Source organism: Lissotriton vulgaris, chromosome 2_1 (assembly GCF_964263255.1).
Source record: "Lissotriton vulgaris chromosome 2_1, aLisVul1.2, whole genome shotgun sequence".
In the NCBI taxonomy this organism is placed as follows: Eukaryota; Metazoa; Chordata; class Amphibia; order Caudata; family Salamandridae; genus Lissotriton; species Lissotriton vulgaris.
Genome location: NC_141687.1, coordinates 478,659,557 through 478,680,584, shown reverse-complemented (window position 1 = coordinate 478,680,584; position 21,028 = coordinate 478,659,557). Strand labels below are relative to the sequence as shown.

Here is a 21,028-nt window from a genome sequence, read left to right as displayed (position 1 = left end):
TGAGGAGGCGGAGTAGTTTAGCATGGGAGCCTTATATTTCCCTCTGTATTGTGTAACTCGTGCTGTAGAAAATGGAAGATTCTTATAACTCTACCCCATTGGTCACCTCCCTGGCCCCCCCACACACACAGAACACTGATTCTTCTCTGGTGCCCTTGTCCTCCTGGTGCATCACTCGGCAGATATGCAACTGTCTCTCGTGTCCTAGAGGCTTCCACCTGATGGCATTTGCGTTCAATAAATTATTTGCGTGACTGGTAAATGTATTCTTTTCTCGGTTTCCTTAATTTCTTTGACTTTTTAGGAGCGCAGCTGAGCATGATGCTGCGACTGGGGAACCTGCCTCTCTCTGGGGCACCCATGTGGGTCAGTGCTTGGGTCACACAAGGCCTCTCTGTTATCTATGCGATTACTAGCAGCACCCAACCTGCCTCAGTTATCTCTTCCTCCATGCCAGGCGCATCTTTTCTGCTCTTGTCTACCTGAACTTGGGAAGCAACTAGGAGTTATTATGGAAGCATGCTTTCAGTCTTGGAAGCCCCTATTTCTCAAAGTGTCACTCAGACAGACTATTAGTATCTTCTCCTGGTGCCTCTTATTGTGGCCAGTACGCCTGGGGATGGGGGACAGAAGGCCATGGGCTATCAAGAAGGGTATCTAAGAAACTGCTAAACATAATTAAGGTTTCATCAGCCTGATGTCACCACACAACCATAGAACACCCCTATAAAAGTGTGAGCAGGCTGCCCATATATGGTTTTATTGAACCAGTTGGCCAAAATTGATCAGAGTTTCTCTGTTTTGGCTCCTGGTGGCCTTCGTCAGTCAACAGTAATGTTAGAAATGGGGGTCTACAGTTGGAAATTGTTTGTCCCTTTGTCCAAGTAGGGACCCTTTTTCCTAATCAGGGTGAGGGAGATACACTTCTAAAATAACCTCTGCTCACCCCCTTAGCAGTTTGGCACGAGCAGACGGGCTTATCTTAGAGGCAGTGTGTAAAGTATTTGTGCATACAAACAGTTATACAGTGAAAACATCATAAATGGACACCACACCAGTTTAGAGAAATAAGTAATCTTTATCTAAACCAAGCAAGACCAAAATGACAAAAGTCCGCAATACAGGTATCAGGATATGACTGTGAGGAGGTAAAAACAGTTCTATCCATAGCAAACTATAGATGTGACACGTTCAACAGAAAGTACCTTGGATGTGTCAAAATAATATACAAAAACAGATGCAGGGAAAGTGATGCATCGGTTCCTTATGCCCAGGGAAGGTGATGCGTTGGTTCCTTACTCCAGGGGAGGTGATGCCTCGGTACCTTACTACCATGCAGGGGAGGTGATGCATCAGTTTCTTGCTGTGTGGGGAGGTTTCCTACTGCATCGGTTCTCAATGTGGCAGTGTGGCAGTGTCACTGCATTGATCTCTCAGCCGCGGTCCAATGATGCATTGATACTTGCAGCTGCAAAGCAGAGCCAGCATCAGAATCAGTGCAGTGACCTCGAACTTCAGCGATCAATGCACCGGATTCGGCGGTGGCGATTTCTCCAGCTGCGGGCAGGCGTTGCATCGGTTTCTTCAGCAGCACAGCGACGATGAATCGGAATCGGTGCGGATGTGTCACACTTCACATAGTATGTACAAACAACAGGAGGGGGAGGTAGAGCAAAATAGAGAGGGATTCTTGCTCCACAAACTTCTTTAATAAACAAAGAGAATCCAACTCAGAGGTAGGGAGAAGTGTTCAGCTGATGAAGCAGCGTGTGGGGAAAGACGGTGAATAGTATGTCCCGAACCTATTGCATTAAAGCAACACCCCAGACGTTCCTATTGCTCATGAAGCAAGCAAGCAAGCTTCATAAGTCATTGCACTTGTAGCATACCACTGTAGGCACATTATAGCCCTATAGTATTTTCACTTTTTTATATTTATCAACTTTAATACATTTTGATATATATTTAATGAAACGTGAGTAAGGTGGGGAAGTTGTGCCCCCGTCCTGAAGAAGGAGCTTTGCCTCCGAAACATGTCGACGTACACCTGAGGTTCTGTCCATTAACACGACAGATTTAACCTCACACTGCACCTTTTTAATAGTATCAGCTGGAGTTAGAATACATTTTTTTTTAGTAAACTCACGTGCCAGGTACTTTTTAAACCTTCACCACGTTCCACCACTCACTTGTAAATACACCCAATACACATGCGCCACATATAGTAACTAACTATAAATGCTCCCACGTAGTCGTAGGTCGCAGCACGCCGCATCCCGTTAGAGGGGTGCGAAGACCCCGATGATGAAGCATGAATCCAAGGGGCCTTTTGGTGTGTGAGGGGTATTTTACAAAACACTAAGTGCTCCAACAACATCTGTTGAACACTTTACACTTCACATAGTTGCATCTTTTTTTCCAGCTCCCAACAGCAGGAACAACCTCCAGAGGCCCAACTCAGAAGCAGGTACCCCATGGCAGGTCAGAACTCCCAGCAAGAAAGTTCAGGGGAGCTGGTGGTGAAGTCTTTGTGTCCCTGAAACTTCAGAACAGGAGGCAAGCTCTACTTCAAGCCCTTTGATATCTTCTTCAAGAGGATACACAGCATACAGCAAAGGCTTTGTCTTCTCCTTGGCAGAAACAGCCTCTGCAGGCCAACCCCAGACAGCACACAGCAAAGGGGCAGTACTTCTCCTTCAGCTTTCCCAGCTTTTCTCCTTGGTAGAGGTTCCTCCTGAGCCGAGAAGTAATCTAAAGTCCTGAGGTCTGGAGCCCAATATTTATACATCATTTCTCTGTGCTCAGTCTAAACCAGTTGTCCTCTCTGGCCTAGTTTCCCGGCAGGAGGTGGGAACAGCATTGTTTAAAGCAGACCAGTCCCCCCTACTCTAAATGCAGCCCAGGTCTATTCAGCCCAGCCCAGACGCATCCAGGAAAGGCAGGACACACCTCAACCCCCAAGTGGCTGTCTACAGTGAATACACATCCCCAGCCCCTGTCACTCCAAAGCCAGACAGTCAATCCACAAACCTTCAGAGGCACACAGGATGGTTAAGCAAGAAAATATCCACTTTCTAATAGTTTTATTTTCAAACCCAGAATGTAAAAATTATCCTTTCTAAAAGATGCATCTTTATCTTCTGAGTTCATACATATTAAACTTCACTATCCTATCTTGTCACAATGGGAAGTTATACTTATAAGATTTTATAAATAAACTCCCATTCTATCCTATCGGACAGAAAGCTTTTCAATAGTGAAACACAAACTACCCTGTATTTCACTATCAGGACATGTCACACACATAAGTACATGTCGTGCCTTTCACATACCCTGCACCCTGCCCACGGGGGTACCTTGGGCCTACATTAGGGGTGACGCACATGTGAGAAAAGGATAGGTTAAGGCCTGGCAAGTGGGTGCACTTGCCAGGTCAGCATGGCAATAGAGACTGTGTGCAGACTGCAGTGGCAAGTCTGAGACTCCCTTTGAAAGACTGCTTGTGTGGGTGACACAATCAGTGCAGCAGGCCCACTAGCAGCAGTTGACTTACAGGCCCTGGGCACACACAGTGAACTGTACTAGGGACTGAGTAGTAAGTGAAACAAGCTATTCATGGAAACACCAATCCATATTCACGGTTTACAGAGGGAGCACTTGCACTTTGGCACTGATCTGCAGTGACAAAGTGCCCAAAGCATCTGGATTCGCAAAAACGAAAATTAGCACATAGCAAAAATAAAGGAGGCAAAGGCAAAAATACTGGAGAAGACCTCGGCAATGATGCAGGTTCTAATAACTAGTGTTTTTTAAGGCCCACAAATAATGTATTGAGAGTCACACCTGTAACAAACCACCTGTACAGATACTAGGTACAGTCAGACAACAATCTTCTTTGCTCAATCTGTATGTTTTCATGCAAGTTCATATGTAACCCGTGCAGGGTCTCTTCACCCAGCGATGCAGCAGTTGGACTAATTTTAAAAGGCAGGCAATGGTTGCTACAGCTCAAAATCATTTTTCAGAGAAGCTCCATATGTATGTCAAAATCAAGGTAGACATTCAAAAACTAGGTTGCTCACATTTTTTAAAACCTGGTGGGTCTGGACCAACTTCCTCACAGCCACTCTCTTACAAAAGCACAATCTTTTCTATTCACTCATAGATTTCCCCATTGGTTAACAGTTTCCAGATCAATGAACAATTTTTAATTTCTTTTAGCTCTGTCACATCCTGTTCTGCACTCCCAAATATTTCTTTCCGCAAACCCCTTGCAGATGATTAAACTTTTGTGATAATTAGAAATGAAAGCCAGATATGTTCAAAATATGTTCAATATGATTTCCTTCAATGATACCAATTTCTTTGTATTGAAATTGGTAAATTGTTTTTTTCTTTAACCATTATGAAAACGCCTTATGAAGTCAGCAGTAGAAACATGCTCTGTGATGCTAGTATGTTCTGTTGATCAAAGTGAAGCTTCCAAAGCGATTGAAGTATTGCATGTAATATACCTTCCAATGGAAGAGAAGTTTATTCTACAGCTCCGATGAGAAGAAATAAATGAACTGCTCTTAATGTTAGGAGACAGAATGTAGAAAGATAACCAGGCAAAAAATCAATCTTTAGTACTTTAGAGACCTCTAATTTCCCTATTATTTTGTATTCAGATATAGGTTTGTCATTAACTGTATAGACTGATTTAGCATCTGGCAGCTGGAACAGGAGTTTGAATATGTTAGTGCATAGGCTCCATGAACAAGATAGCAAACTTTCACAAATTCCCGTACATCCAATTTAATCTGCTTGCCATGATTGTTTTACTGTATGATGTATTTGACAAACTCTCTTACTCATATAAATTCAGTGCACATGCATATACAACTTATCAGAGCTCTTTTCAGAGGGCTATAGGGCAAATAGCGCTTATTGAGCCTAACAGTGGTGGCTGAGGCCTTTTACCAATGATGTCCCACGGCTGACCTACGATGGAACCTACTCAACTTTTGTCAAGTACCCCTTCGACACTTGACTCTCAGTGGTAGCTGTGGTCAAGCAGGCAAGGATTCCTCTCCTTCTATTGTCTTCACTAGGCAGGCCTGGGCTTCCCATAATGGAATTCGGGGTTGTTCATACAATGAGCCATTGCAGGCACACTTACTCAATGTACATTCACAGCACACTTAGGGTGCAGCACTGCTACCTCTATGCATTGTAGCCTTACATGTACACATGTATTCAGTACACACACCCAATGTGCACACACTGTTCAGCACAGAAGATTTTCTATCTTTAACCAGAGTGAGTTATTTATAGAAACTTATACACTGGCAGCACACACACACTCACTTTTTGTGCACTGCACAATACTCTACCCTTCATGTATTGTACTTCACACAAGCACACATGCATCCATTGTGCACACACTACACAGCACTATATCCGTCATATCATGTATTCCTAACAGGCATGCATACACCCAACACATACACTAATCCCACTTGTACTACACAGTGCCACTCTTTCGCTGTATTATGCCTTTTGCAGGCACACATATGACTGTGCAGAGACACCACTCCTGCACTATTCAGCACTCCACATTATCCTGATGTAGGCCAAAGGTGTGTAAAGCACACAGCTGTTTAACATTTACAAGATGAGAGAGACTAAAGGCCTCACTCCAGTGACACAGGGTAAATAGTTTGTGTTCACTTCTACCGATCACTAAATGGGTATGCTACCACCACCATGCTCGTGCTACTTAATTCCTGGTGAAGCAGTAGCTTTCCATCACTACGAGGGCAGCCCTGTAGGCACCCCTCCTCTTTCAACAAAAACGCAATTCTTGAGCAGGCCTATGTCATGGTACACACTAATGATCCTTGTTCACCTTTGACAAAAAAAATCAAAATTAGAGATCCTGACAACATTACAGTTGGGCACTCAGGGCCGGGGTACGCATCTTTACCAAGCAGGTGACATTTCCTTCACAACACACCAGTTGTCAGTATGCTCCTCACAATAACAAACATCAATTATGTTATTTCTAGAAGAAAATAGTAAATCTGTTCTGTTTTTGTGTGTTTTTCTTTATTTGAGCTTCTAAACATTTTTATATTAATACATATACTGCCACATCGACCTGCAGTTACCTGATATGTATTAAATCGATGATGTCTACTTTGTCAAGATAACCATATAATGTGTTTTATCACTACCTCATGCCAACTACATCGATTCTACATCTACTCTGACTTCTTTATGATTTCCTTTTCATACTTATTTTTTAATCAATTAATCTATTAGAACTGTAATTGTAACCGTGTTCTTTATACGTATTAAATTATCCATTACCTTAATCTAAGACTTCTTTTAAAGCTTTTAATTTATTTTAATTTAATTCAGTTTTTATTGAATTCATTTCACTAACCCTAATTCTTACTCTAAATTTAATCCTTTGCTATCTTAATTTAAGCAAGGATATTATTCAGGCTCGACCTTATCATATTACTTATAATAAACTTTCATTTATATCTAATTCTAATCAATTTATACGGTATAATCTCCAATCATACCCTAATACTAACACTAAACCAGAAACTAGTTCGTTTTTATTTTAATCATTTTTAATAGTTGGTCTCAATTCAGTATTAATCCTTGATCATTTCATCAATCAATCAATCATTTGTAATGCGCACTACATACCCGCGAGGGTCTCAAGGCGCTGGGGGGGGCTACTGATCGAACAGCCAGGTCTTGAGTATCCCAAGTCTTGAGTATCCTACTGAAGGTCAGCAGGTCTTGAGTCTGTCGTAGGCTCAGTGGGAGGGTGTTCCATATCTTGGCGGTGAGGTGGGAGAAGGATCTCCCACCGGTGGTTGTTGTTCAGATGCGCGGGACCGTGGCGAGTGAGAGCCATCTGTTGAGGAAGGCTGGGCCGGTCTTGTGGAGTGCCTTGTGTGCATGGGTGAGGAGCTTAAAGGATATCCTCTTGTTGACAGGGAGTCACTGCAGGTTTATCAGGTGGGGGGTGATGTGGCCGTGGTGTGGTACGTCGAGGATCAGTCGTGCCGAGGCGTTTTGGATGTGTTGTAGTCGTTTGATGAGCTTGATCAGGGCTCCCGCATAGAGGGCGTTTCCGTAGTCGAGTCTGCTGCTGATGAGGGCCTGGGTGACTGTCTTTCTTGTATCTGTCGGGATCCATCTGTAGATCATGCGGAGCATGCGGAGGGTGTTGAAGCAGGAGGAGGCGACGGCATTGACTTGCTTGGTCATTGAGAGCGTTGAGTCGAGGATGATTCCCAGGTTGTGTGCATGGTCGATGGGTGTCGGGGCTGCCCCCAGTGCCGACGGCCACCAGGAGTCATCCCAGGCTGACGGGTTGGAGCCGAGGGTGAGGACCTCCGTCTTGTCCGAGTTCAGCTTCAAACGGCTGGTCTTCATCCAGTCGGCGACGGCCTTCATTCCTTCATGGAGGTTGGCTTTGGCGGTGATGGGGTCCTTGGTGAGGGAGAGGATCAGCTAAGTGTCATCGGCATTGGAGAATATGTTGAGGTCGTGCTGTTGGGCTAGGTGTGCGAGCGGGGCCATGTAAATGTTGAACAACGTCGGGCTGAGGGAGGATCCCTGGGGTATGCCCCAGATGATCTTGGAGACTTTGGAACAGAATGGGGGGAGGCTGACGCTCTGGGTTCTGTCTGAGAGGAAGGAGGTGGTCCAATCCAGAGCCTTGTCTCGGATCCCTGCGGTGTGGAGGCGTGAGCGTAGTGTGCGGTGGCAAACGGTGTCAAAGGCAGCAGAGAGGTCTAGGAGGATGAGTGCTACGGTCTTGCCATTGTCCAGCAGGGTCCTGATGTCATCGGTGGTGGCGATGAGGGCAGTCACAGTGCAGTAGTTGTTGTGGAACCCTGACTGGGAAGGGTCCAGGATTCTGTTTTCTTTGAGGTATCGGGTTAGCTGTCTGTTGACGGTTTTCTCGATGACCTTGGCCGGGAAGGGGAGCAGAGAGATGGGCCGGAAGTTCTTGAGGTCTCTTGGGTCTGCCTTAGGTTTTTTGAGTAGGGCGTTGATCTTGGCGTGTTTCCAGATCTCTGGGAAGGTCGCGGTCTCGAAGGAGAGATTGATGACGTTGCACAGGTGGGGTGTGATGGAGCTGCTTGCTCTGTTGGTGCGGCAATGGGTCTGACGGAGAGCCGGAGTGGATTGTGCTCATGGTCTTGATGATGTCATCAATGCTCACGCTGGCCCAGGCTAACAGGGGGTCGTGGCCGATGATGTGCGGAGGGTCTGTTGTCTTGCTGTCTGTTGGGGCTGCCTGGTGTTGAAGTTGTCGTGGATGTCTGCTATCTTGCGGTGGAAGGAGGTGGCAAGGGAGTAGCACAGGGCTTGCGACAGCGGGATGTCATTAGTGTTGGAGCTGGTGTTGGAGAGTTCCTTTGTGATGTTGAAGAACTTCTTGCTATTGTGTGCGTTGTTGTGGAGGCTGTCTTAGAAGGAGGTCCTCTTGGCTGCCCTGATGAGGTGGTGGTGATTGCAGATGGCGTCCTTGTGTGCTGCGTGTAATTAAAATGAAAGTTAATTTCCTGAATAAACAGAGAAAACGAAAATATGATGTCCCAGGAGGAGAACCTCCTAACTGCATCTCAAATACTCTTTTTGTAAGGTAATTCGAATTATGTTGCCCTTCTTTAGAGTGATAAATATATTTTTTTTTAATTAACCCTATGTATCACGAGGGGGAAACTCTATGACTCAATTCTATATTTTTATTTAACCATATGTTTTAATATGCTATTCTTAGTTTATTTAATGAACCATTTGAATTAGCACTTATCTTCAATTTAATTCCTTTAATTTATTTGTATTGCTTACATTAGTCTATGTAGTGGCCCGTGATGTAGTGGAAGTCGACGCAGTGGTCAAATCAATGTAGTTCATCGATTAAGTGGCACATCAATGTAGCGGAGGAATACCTTCTCACAATGTTCATAATGTGCACAATATGTATATGCTATACATGAAGACATTAAAAAAATAAGGATATGAAACCTGGGAAGCCTCTTGAAAATACATCCAGACTCATTACAAAAATATTAACTGTAGGCCTTTACAAAAATGTTCAATATGGAAGTATTTATTGCAAGTTGGATGCTTAAACGTGAGCACTTTTACTAAACAAATTCCCGAAAGCCTCATTTTCTACTGTATTTGCTAATGCTAGACATGGAGCTTCTTATTTGTGTCCTTCATTTTTCATTGAATATCTGCAAAGCTCAGTGGATTGGATGCCCAGAATCAATTAATGCTCTAATGTTCAAATGGTTTCAATAATGGCTCCAATTTTGTGATAACGTTGAATAGTTTGCTGTGCCTTTAAAGATGTCTACCACTGCTTCTCCAGGCTCAATGTCACTGCTCTAAAGAACAAATAAATGCTCCTTGTTGAGTACCTTGTAAAAATTTTTGAGATGTTAGAGTAGGCTCCTGCCACCACTATGATGCAGGGGACCTGTTCACAGCGCTAGCCTTTTAAGGGGCGGTGCTACTGAAGAGGAAGGTCTACTCAGTCCAAGGCGTTTGTTTATTTGTAATGGTCCTGTAAGTGTGAGTGCTGCTGGGATTTGTTGAGGTGGAACAAAACTGGGGAATATTGTTTGACCAATCAGCACATTTTGTAATAGGGCTACGCCAAAGTGCAGTCAACCACTGACAATTAATTCTAGCATCATTGTTTACAGTAGTAATCCTTTGTAGTGTGAATTCCAATGTTTCTTAACCGCATCGCTGCTGCGGTGATTTCTGCGCTGTGCGGCTGTTTTCAATTAACCGCAATACATGACGAGCTCAGCTCGTCATCCGCACACGTCACCCGTGGCTGATGACGAGCTGGGCTCGTCACCAGCATCGAAGGGGTTAACACTGAATCAGGAGTCCTAGTACAGTCTCATTCTGCAACTGTGCAGAGGTGCATAAAGGGACATGCACCACTTAAAAAAAAATCATCCTGTCGACAGCGTGTACATTAACTTAGTATGTGCCCAAAATTGGGAATTAGCTGCATAGACCACAACTTGGGAACATGGAACTGCTCTATGCTTTCAGGCTATTGAATCTGCAGCATATGCAATAACCCTCATGATTATTGATGGTTAGGATGCATTATAGGCAATTTAGTTTTGTTATATACGACCGCATGGCCTGCTGATGTGCCTATGCTCTGCCGCGGAACGGGATCATGATATGGCCCTTAATGTTGACTCAAAAAAATGATGTTTGATCTGTGATGGTTTCAGAGTCTTATTAGAACTAAATGCACTGCACTGAGGGAAGTAAAAGCTACTCCAGGAAGGATGAAAATTGATGGAGCACCTTGCAAGATAGCCCCATCTGGTGAGCGCCCACAGCTGAAGAGCAGCAGGAGCTGTGGAGAAAATAGCTCTTTCAAAGCCGCCTGTCTTTATCAAGCCTCTCATCTCCACAGTGGGGGATCAAGCGATAAAGTAGATAGTCAGGAGGACTCAACACAGTTTCAAAATGAATGTTAAAGCAGTAATGCTGGTAAACGTAAAAGCAACACAAGCAATTGCATTGATGGCTTGAATGAAGAGCTCCAGCCATGGGCATACAACATAGAGCTTTGTTCGATTCTGACACAATATGCGCATAAAAAAAATGAATCGGAGAAATGTTACCTATACTTCTCGAGTGAAAATTGTATGTAATATAGGTGATAGATAGATAGATAGATAGAACGATAGATAGAGAGATGGATAGATAGATAGATAAATAGATAGATAGATAGATAGATAGATAGATAGATAGATATCAGCTAACATGTTAGAGATTACCTACATTGCCCATTTCAAAATCAATAGATTATGGAAACGCCTTAATGGTCAGTATGAATGATGGTCTCTTTTACAGGTTGCAGGTGGTGCAGAATTCAGCGACACACATTGCCCTTAACCTCCCTCCACAATCTCCATCAGAAACTGTATTGCGCCAGCTCCACTGGCTGCCCATAAAATAAGTGCCCAATTCAAGCTCCTTTTTCTGGTCTTTAATACCTTGCAGGGAAGGGGTCCAGACTATCAGAAAAATAAACTTCAGCCATATATTCCCACCCGGCTACTTAGATCTCGCGACCAGTTACTTCTGTGCGCCAAACGTATTAACAAAACCAGACTGGGTGGTCGCGCCTTTTCCTTTCTGGCACCCTACCACTGAAATAAGCAGCCACTCTTCATTCGCGACTGTTCTAACCTAGTTCAGTTTAGAAAACTTCCTAAAACTTGACTGTTCAACCTCTAACTGGACTGTGCTTGGCTAATCTTTGACTGTTTTTGCGGCACTAAGAGATCCCCCAAGGAATTACGCTTAATAAAAGGTAAATAATATTTAAAATAAATAATAATACCTTACTTTCAACATTTAGAAAATTATAATGAACTATTCAGTTTACAAGAAAACAAACATCAGCAAATCTATCAGATGGTGGAACATCCAATGAGGCATGATTGTACATTGCCAAAATGTATGTACTCAGTACTGGTATACAAATAACGCAAACTTAATTTGAAAGTAAAGGAGCCCTGTACATTATTTGGAGGAATGGAGGATGATTTACAAGATCACGTACATCGAGTGGGTATTGCACACATACAATTCACACATTATATGTTTTTAGGCATAGGGAAATTAAATGAATTGCCCTGAATCACACGATGTTGAGTCAAGGGCCGAGGCCAGGATTCACCACTGGATCCTAAAGTACAAAAGCCAGCAGTTCCAGTCACTAGGTCACAACATCACTCCTTTAGCAAATTGTATCCTTTTCATGTTCAAACACATCACTACTACACATCTGGATAAGTACAAAGTCTAGTGTGAATCACCAGAGGCCATCAGTCAGCCACCTTGGTGCTCCCACTATTGACATTCTCCTACTCAGTCCATACATCCCTGCCTTTTAAAAAGGGTCAGAGTTGTAGTGCCCCGTCACCACCATGAACGTGATAAGCAATCTTGGCATTACCATTTGGTTGGACCTGTCCCTTTGACTACAAATCAACATCATGACTAGGTTGATCAGCGTTCTTCAAACTATAGCTGTGGATAGATTATCTAAAACTCTTGATGTACTAAGATTTGCAGTAGTCATGTCTCAGATCATTTAGAGTAATTCATTCAATGCTGACCTTCCAGCTCCTATGCCTCCCTATTCACCTTTGGCTGACAGTGCGTTGAGCATCACCCCTCCACTGAAGTCTCATGGTGCTTTGATGATGCTCTGGCATCTCTGCCCCACCTCCGCTTCTTGTGGATACCCTTTAATGCCACCAGCTGACAAACTCTCATCTTTCTAATCAGTGCCCTCTATCGGAAATTTTACACTCAAACAATTGTGAAGTAGATGCCACGGCACCAAGACTCATCCTGATGCAACTCTTTTCCATGCACCTTTACATGGAGTGGGGGCATTTGAAATTCAGAGATCTTGAGAACTGCCTGTTGCACTCTGCTCACACACCCTACCCTCGTGAGCATCTTTGCTGCTTTATTTGCATCATTAATTTAGCCAGCCATAAACTGCGGTTTGTACTTAGAGTATGAATTTAAATTCATAATGTACTTAACCTCATAAGTGCTGCGCCAGTCCAACGGCCGACGGCACCACTACCTCAGGAGTGCTGCCGTCGGCCGTTGGACATTCCAACTGCACCTGCGCAATGGAACGTTCAGCACTGGAGCTGGACGTTCCATAGCTGCTAAGGTGTTACAAGACCAGAGCTTGGGGGTTTGTTCCGAAGTCCCTCTTACTTTCCCACTGCACATTTTAGTACTTCGTGGAGCCACACCAGCCCCACTGACCCCGTTCTCCCACAGAACAGGAGCTGCGTATGGTAGAAGACATCATGTAATAGGGGGCAATGTAGCTACTTATTTTGAATAACTATATTTTCCCACATCATATTTTCCACTATCAACAGTAATCTTCGCCTTTCACATATCACTACTGTCTTCTAATTGTCATCCTCTGGAGGCAATCTGATGCTCTGCTAACACATTAGACTTTCTACATAATGTAACAATGTATGCACCTAATCGAATAGCGATTTCCACTGGGATTTTTGTTAATTTTACAGCATAATGTCTTGTCTTAAGAATCCCTTCGACTGAAGTTGTCAGATTGTAAAGGAGAAGGCTTGTGTGTGGTGCATCCAATTGTGCCAAATGGGGTTCATTTAGAAATAAGTTTTGAAATTCAAATCTAAGGTTAGAAAGAGGAGTACCAACATCAAAGCCTGGACAAGACTAGATTTAACATACAACATTGTGCCTTCTTATACTATGCATTTTGGTACTGGAGAGCATATGAACAAGAGATGATAACATGATCAAATCTGCAACTTGCTCAGTGTTACATTCTGATGTGATTGCTCCAATGCCCACGGCTGGCACTCTTCAAACTTCCAAGCTCACATTCTTGTCTTGTGGTTTCTTGCAGGCAGTGAAGGATCCGGGGAAACCAGCGAGAATGAAACATCTACTTGCGACATTTGCCAGTTTGGAGCAGAGTGTGACGAAGATGCTGAGGATGTTTGGTAATTAGTTACAAATATTATCTATTATGAGAAGTGATTTGTACACCTATTGTCTTCAACTGGTTATCACGTCATGGTGCATGTCAATATATTTCCAAGGTGTTTTAGTTTGCTGCAATTACATTTTATTATATAATTCACTAAATACCTTCTATATGGATTCCTTTGTCAAGACAGGGGTGGAAGAAAAATTAGAGGCTTAAGTTTGTAAACTGAGATGACAAAATACCCAGATAAAAGTATTCGAAAGCTTATTCAAAGGTCCCTACGGTCCCGGATGGCTCTCTTCTCGGTGGCTGAGTATATAACTTCACTCTCAGAAAGGTACTATGAGATGGAAGAGACAAACAAGTGTAACGAGAAACAAAACAAACCAGCATTTGCAATGCAAATTGGTCTCGCATTTGTGAGAATTAGAGGTATTGCCGTTTTAAATGACAATGTCTTTTACCGATGTGATTTATATTGGATTGGAGTTGATTTACGCGGCTGTAAATGTTTCTTTTATCAAGCCGGCACAAAGCACAAAAAAAAAAAAAACATCATTACAATCCACAAGCAAATACAAACAAAAAAACACTGGTTAAGTGTAATTAATCGAAACTGTAGCAGAACGTCACTTGGAACGCGTTTGTACTCTCTTTAATCATGAGCCTGTTTTTTGTCAGTCCTTCATCCGGTTGACTATGCATTCCTGCTCTCAGTTTTATGCACCTGTGTCCCAATTTCTCTTCGTTAATTTGTATGTTTCCTCCCCTTTTCACTGAACGTATTTATCTTTGACAATGTGGACCCCTGCTGTCTGAGGGTTTACTTTGTTAGTCGCAATCGTTTCTGGAGTTTAAAGAGTGCATTATTGTGCACTTTCATATCAAATGCGGGACATTTATATTTTTTTTGCCCTGCACTTGTATAAGGGATGTTGTAAAAAGGCATTAACACATTTTATTTAGAGCGACCCCTGTGACATAAAGAAAGACTTCTGTAGAGAACAGAGTTTAGTCTTTCTTGGTGGGTAGATTGTATCTGCCATGCTATATTACCATGCAGTTGTTAATTCCAAAATGTATATAAGCCTCCAGATTATGATTTATAAAGGCAGAGTCTTGTCATCGTAGGATGGTGCAATCCCATTCTACCCACACTGATCTCTCTCATTCGTGGAAAGAAAACAAGGGGCAATCAGAGTGGCAAAGACTACTGTGGCCTAAAGTGGACACTGGCACACGGTGCTCACCCTGTGATCTGCGCTGTCTGAAGGCTGTGTAGGGAGGGGGCATCTGATGAACACTGGGGTGTCTCATAACAGCCCACCATACCACAGCCGAGCTCTGTAGACCCATCACAGCTTTAGTTGTCATCCAGTATGTGAGCAATACACAATCTGCATTGGGTAATACATAGGAGGTGTGCTAAAAATAAAAAAGGAAGCTACTGAAAATATAAATATTATTACAAATTGCAGTTCATCTATTTAACAGTAAAAGTGGTAGATACAGTTCCTGCTGCTTCTATTTGCTAATCTCAGCACGTTCCATTCAACACAGTGATCTCATAAATATATGAGAACAGAAAACAAATCTACCCGAAATACATAAAAATAAAAAGCAAGAGGCACATTGTAGCTGTAATGAAAACTGCCCCTCTTCACCTGGCTGGAGATTTCTTCTGCTGTGTGTTAGTCTGTTTTTGCAGCTAGATCAAATGCACTGGCACCCTTGAATAGGGTCAACATCGCACCGTACATGAACTAAAATACATAAATGCAAAAGCCTATACTAAGTCCAGACATGGGACGCTTGGATCACAGTGAAATATCATTTTCCATATGCAATTACACAGTTACATGCGTGGTAAGCAGCGAAAGGGCAAACTCCTTCATCACACTCAAGAATTCCCGTAAGGATCTACATGAAAGGCATTTTACTCTCACATTAACAGACACAAATCTCCTCTAAATTAAACGTTCTACATCTGTCTTGTAAGTGCCCAATACCAAACATATACAACCAACTGATGCTCTTTTAAGACTCTGGGGCAGATTTATGTTGGGAATGCGCCACGTTTGTGTCACGCAACTGCGGCGTAAACGTGGCGCATCCCTACGACCGATTTGCAACGTGACGCATCTAGGCAGATGCGTCACGTTGTAAAGCCCTGCCCTGCTTGTGGGCGTTCCGGCGCATGGGGGGCGTTCCAGGCAGGTGCGCCTCGCAAAAGTGGCTGAGTGAAATCTATAAGATTTCACTCAGTCACTTTCAGGCCAATGCTGTGTCAAAACCCTGCGCCTGCTTGAAGCAGGCGTAGGTCTTGATGCAGCATTGTTAAGATGGGGCACCCCCGAGCCTTGCTGGAGCTGCGTCGCGCTTGCGACGCAACTCCAGCAATGCGACACCTTAACGGCACAGATGCGTCACGCATCTGTGCCGTTTTTGCCCCATGGTGCGCCGCATTGTAAATGCGGCGCACCATGGGTGGCGGAGCAGCGGCGCAAAATAACTGGCGCATCCCTGGGGATGCGCCAGTTATCATAAATCTGCCCCTCTGTATGGAAGCGAGCACAGACTTAAAAAGCGCCACAGCGCCATAATACTGACACAAAGCGCTATATAAAAGGTGATAAGATAGCACAACTTAAAGCAATAGCATTTACATGGATCCAATTCAACAATCCAACTTCCAGACATTAGTCATATAACGAATTCAAAGATGCATGTGTGTTAGAAGTAACATGAGCTAGTTACTTTGTTCACCTTTTGATAAAATCCCAGCTGACTAAAAACATCTATAATGCTTTAGGCCTTGCAAAGGGCAATAGAAATAACAAAACAACACAACTTGAGGCTTCCACCAGCATGTGTACTAAGTTTTAAATTATTGTTGGCGATGGCCCATAATAGCCATCACAGACTGTTGTAGTTAGAAAGGGAAATCACTTACACACTTACATGAGTCAAAATCATAAATCTTGAAAAAACAGACAAAGGCTGTAAAGTCAATAAAACACAATATTTTGGGTAAGAACTGCGTGTTCCGTGTATACTGTACCTGCAATATGGCATCGTTTTATATTGTTTCCTTGTTCTTTTTAGTTGACAACCTGAACCCCTGACGAAGGGACAAGGACGTCCCGAAATGCATTGGGTGGTGGTTCATGAAGCATTGCAAAAATAATGTATATTTTAAATGACATATGAATTAATTCTATGATCAGTCTTTTGATTGTATGATTCTATGATGACCTAAATAAATGTACTAAATATATTCTGGATTAATTGGAAAAGCTTTTTTGAATGTTTATAATTTAGATTCAAGTAGTGCGCACTGTAGCCCTAACAGCCCTCGTGGTGTTAGGCCTTAATTCAGTTCATTCAGTAATGCTTGGCAGGCATTAATACAGAGCAGCACACATATCGATCAACTAAGAGTAATTTGTTGAAAGTGTGCGACATTCATCCACATTTAAACGCCTACAGTAGGCAGAAATGCAGACAGATAACCAGACAGATATAGCCAGACTCGCTGAAACTCTGTACTAAGTGGGAAAGCACACCTCGTAGCCAGCCTTTCTTCGAAAACATTTAAAAAGGGACAGCTTTAGAAAAACGTAATATACAGGTGCATTATCAAGCATTTTATTCCGACCCTCTGTGTGCCCCCTCCCATATGAAATACTTCCTCTACTATGTAAGAGTGCCAACCTACACTTCTGGGACTACGGAGGATATGATGCGGAGCTGCTCTGTGGTCATTTTGGGTCCCCCATCTCCTGCAGATCTGCTGAACAGATATGAAACCAAATGACCGCGGGAAAGGAAACACCAAAATGAAAAGTCTGGTACCCGCAAAGGAATTTACAGAAATAAAGGGATGGCGGTCCTCGGAAACATGAGCGCTTACAACAAAAAGTAAACAATAAGGTGCGGCGCTCATGAAATGGGCACCGTACTGAGAGTTTATGTATGTTACAATTGATTAAAAACTTGTAGGTGGGAAAGCTGCACCCCAACAATTATAAATGAGTTGTGCAACAAGGAGCACTTATGAAGACGCGTGCAGCTGGGAGCAGCGAGGTGGGAGGGAACCAAGCGATTTATAAGGCTGCAGTGGCCATAAGGGAGGAGGGAGAAGAGGCCATCACATGGTGTACAGTGTGATGGCCAACTAAAATATTCTCCTAGTGAAATCGCCAGGGAGGGAATTATGAACACACAGGAGGGACATGTTCACAAAGGCACCAATAACAAGCTAGTATTTCTAAATCCCACAGAGAGCAGCCAATGGCAATCAGTGGGTCTGCCAAAAGCCCACAGAAGAGATACAACAGGTCGAGGCTTGATCTTAAAACTAAGTACACCATCAAGTGACCACTGGTAAAAACAGGAGCAATTGGGCTAATAAATCAATAGAGTCATTTTATGGTCCTGGAGCTATGGTGAACTAGAAGTGCTCATTTGACATTGATGAAGGCTAGAACCCATTCTACAAGTAGAATTTTAGTATGGCTCTTGTAATATACTTCATATTATCAAAGCCAGTGTCCAGAACGGAGGACAGATCATGACTTTCCTCAAGCAGATGAATTTTTGGAGAGCTTCCAGAAGCTGAGCCATTCATTTCTTTAAGAAAAGGAGGTAAGGTTACAATACAGCTTGGGATGTTCTAGGCTCTGAGAATAGTGGGCCCTACCATTGCAGATGTAATGAAGCTTTCCACCGGGATGTATGACGGTACAACGTGTGGTATTACCAGGCGTACCGTTACAACACAGGTTTTACAACGCAAGTCGTTACAACGACTTGCGTTGGGGGGCGCTGGATAGTTAATAGTTTAATTTACTATTCCAACTCCAGTCCCCGTGGATAGTAGGGAAGGTGTTGGATAGTAAATTAAACTATTCCCTATCCTAGAGCGCCCTCCAGCGAAAGTCGAAACCTGCGTTGTAATGGTACAGCGTTGTAAGGGTTTCGTTGTAAAGGATGTTCCCCTTTCCACCGTAGCATTTAAACTTGCTGTAAGAATTCTCAAATCCTGAATAAAAGTTTCTAGATTTGTGGAATTTGCAACTGCAAAGCTCACTTACTGCTGCAGACAGTACAATGAGAGGGCATGTTTTCCAGTCATAAGCTTTGGTTTAGGGGTGTCTGGGGGTTATTCTCAGTGAAAGGGCAGGAATGTAACTGCTGGGAACGTGGTGTAGGTATTGGCAATCTTTCAAAATGTTTTTTACACGTCACCTAAGTCGTACACCAGCAGTCCCGTCTTTTCAGGGAGTGTCGGGGATGGTTCCTCCCTAAAAGGAAACAGAAAACATTGGCAGAGAAAATGGGAAAATGTGTAATGTGCAAATGCCTAATTTGGGAATACATTTTTCTGCTTTTTTTTGTCTGAACTGTGAACCATGGCAGTAATACCTACTAAAGAGTAGTTGTATCCCAAGAAATGTACAACATACTTATATTCCCAGATGCACATCTGGGATCTTCAGAATAGCGGTAAATATTTATGATGCAAATATTTCTGCATTTTTGTCAATTGGGCACATCAGGTTAGATTTGAAAAACAGCGGCTGCACCTTTAGGAGTAGAAAAAGTCCCTCTGTAAATGTACAGTCACGTTCTGGTACCCATAATTCCTGACTGATGAGCAGTGAGCCGAAGGTACTGTGCTTGTATTTTTATCATGGGGATTCTTGCATGACAAAGCAGCCAGTGTGCCAACTCCCACTGCGCATTGTCTCCAGCACTCACCCTCATTTTGTGGCTGCCCATGTCACACACAGGGAGACCCAGTTCATAGGCAGGCCTCTTAGCGAGGCTTTCCCATGGCTACTGTGCCCTATTTACTCTCCAGTGCTTACAGAGAAGAAGGTGCGTAATCGAAGCACGATGTGAAGCGTGCCTACAATGGCCCTTCACTGGCCTACGACTGCCAGGGTCCTTCTAGAATGGGGCCAGTTGGCCTACCCTCCAGTGGACACTAAGCTCACCCTCTTTTCGTGGTCACAGCAAAATCAACCCCATTGTTTACCCATATGAGGAGATGGTTAATGTGCACGCTCTAGTTAACCTTAATTTGCCATTGTATGTAGACACATATGAAGAGATTGTTGATCTGTATGCCCTTATATTCATGCATTTGTGTTGATGAGATTGGTGGATTACTTGGCTCTGAGATATCAGTGTTATTTCTTTTAGGCAAATGTATCCAGCTGACACATTGCTGTGAGTGGTGCACAGTGCAGGGTGCAGAAGGAGTATGCTCCTTGCACCCATCAGTCTTTCCTCTCAATGTGCCATATGCTTCAGGTACATGCTTAAAAGCTGTGCCACGAAGACACGTTTTATTTTAATAAGTTACCATGAAGTGGACGGGAGGAATAGGATTTTAAGTGGAACCTTCAAAATTGACTTGTTATAAAAGATGAGCATTGTTTCCCTCTGTTCACCATCACTAATTCCAGATCCGGGTAAAGACATTTAAAGGCCCTAAGCACTTAAAAGATTTTGGCGCCTCAATATATATCTAATTCAAAATATAAACAATAATTAACTATAAAATAAAATTGGACTTTTCGAAAGAAAATAAACTTACAGTATGATGGAATATAATGTTTATTTTTGTATACTTCCACTTTATTTATCGGATCAGCTGCACCTTGCAGTTTTGCACCATGTGTTCCATGGTAAATCCGCCCATGCAACATTACTGTGGAGCACCCCTTCCCTTGATGCCCCAGGCACCTGCCTTTTTTACTTAATGGTTAACCCAGCCCTGACTAATTCCAAAACGGTATCTATGCGATTGCCTGGAATTAATTGACATTTTTCTATTAAGAACACAGCAACTATGACATGTAATTGATGTATCGTTTGTTGCAGTGCGAGCAAACTCGGCTTCAGAATCTATCTCAGAATCATACCTATTAGGGACTTCGTAAGAGAAACCATTTAGAACTGTTGTGTAAGTGCATTTTATATGCGTTTGAAATATATATAATTAATGCTGCAGAAACGCCGATAGTGACGGCTGTTTTAATTGAAGTTAGCATCGAGCTTACAGCCACAGACAGAAAAGAAGGGTCTGTTCCTATTGCAAGCCGCAGAGGGCACTGGAGTGGGCGGGGCCGTGTGTTCCCTTCAGCTGAGCGTATATCCTGACCAGGAGGCTGGGGAGAGAAAGGACGCTTGAAAATGACATTTAAAGAAAAAGAAATAGCATTGTGAGCTGTAGGAAAGACCCCCTGCAGGGAGGCGGTGCATGCACTTCAGGGTACGTGAGATAGGAGCTTCTTTACAGCTTTAAGAAAAACACACAAAGAGCATAGGATAACTTGAAAAGAAAGGAAGACAAAGAGGCGTGGCTTAAAAGTAAGAGGGTAGGTACATGGAAAGGGAAAAAGCCATCTACAAACTGTAAGATAT

The 21,028-nt window shown here is 43.1% G+C and overlaps 1 protein-coding gene across 1 annotated transcript in view; it reads left to right on the top strand.

Moving 5' to 3' along the window:
• The window catches only part of TMEFF2 (transmembrane protein with EGF like and two follistatin like domains 2), an 804,247-nt gene that overhangs the window by 369,987 nt on the left and 413,232 nt on the right, over positions 1–21,028 (top strand). The window contains exon 5 of the mRNA XM_086955395.1: positions 13,508–13,604. Coding sequence (XP_086811521.1) covers positions 13,508–13,604 — 97 coding nt within the window. The remainder of the gene's footprint in view (positions 1–13,507; positions 13,605–21,028) is intronic.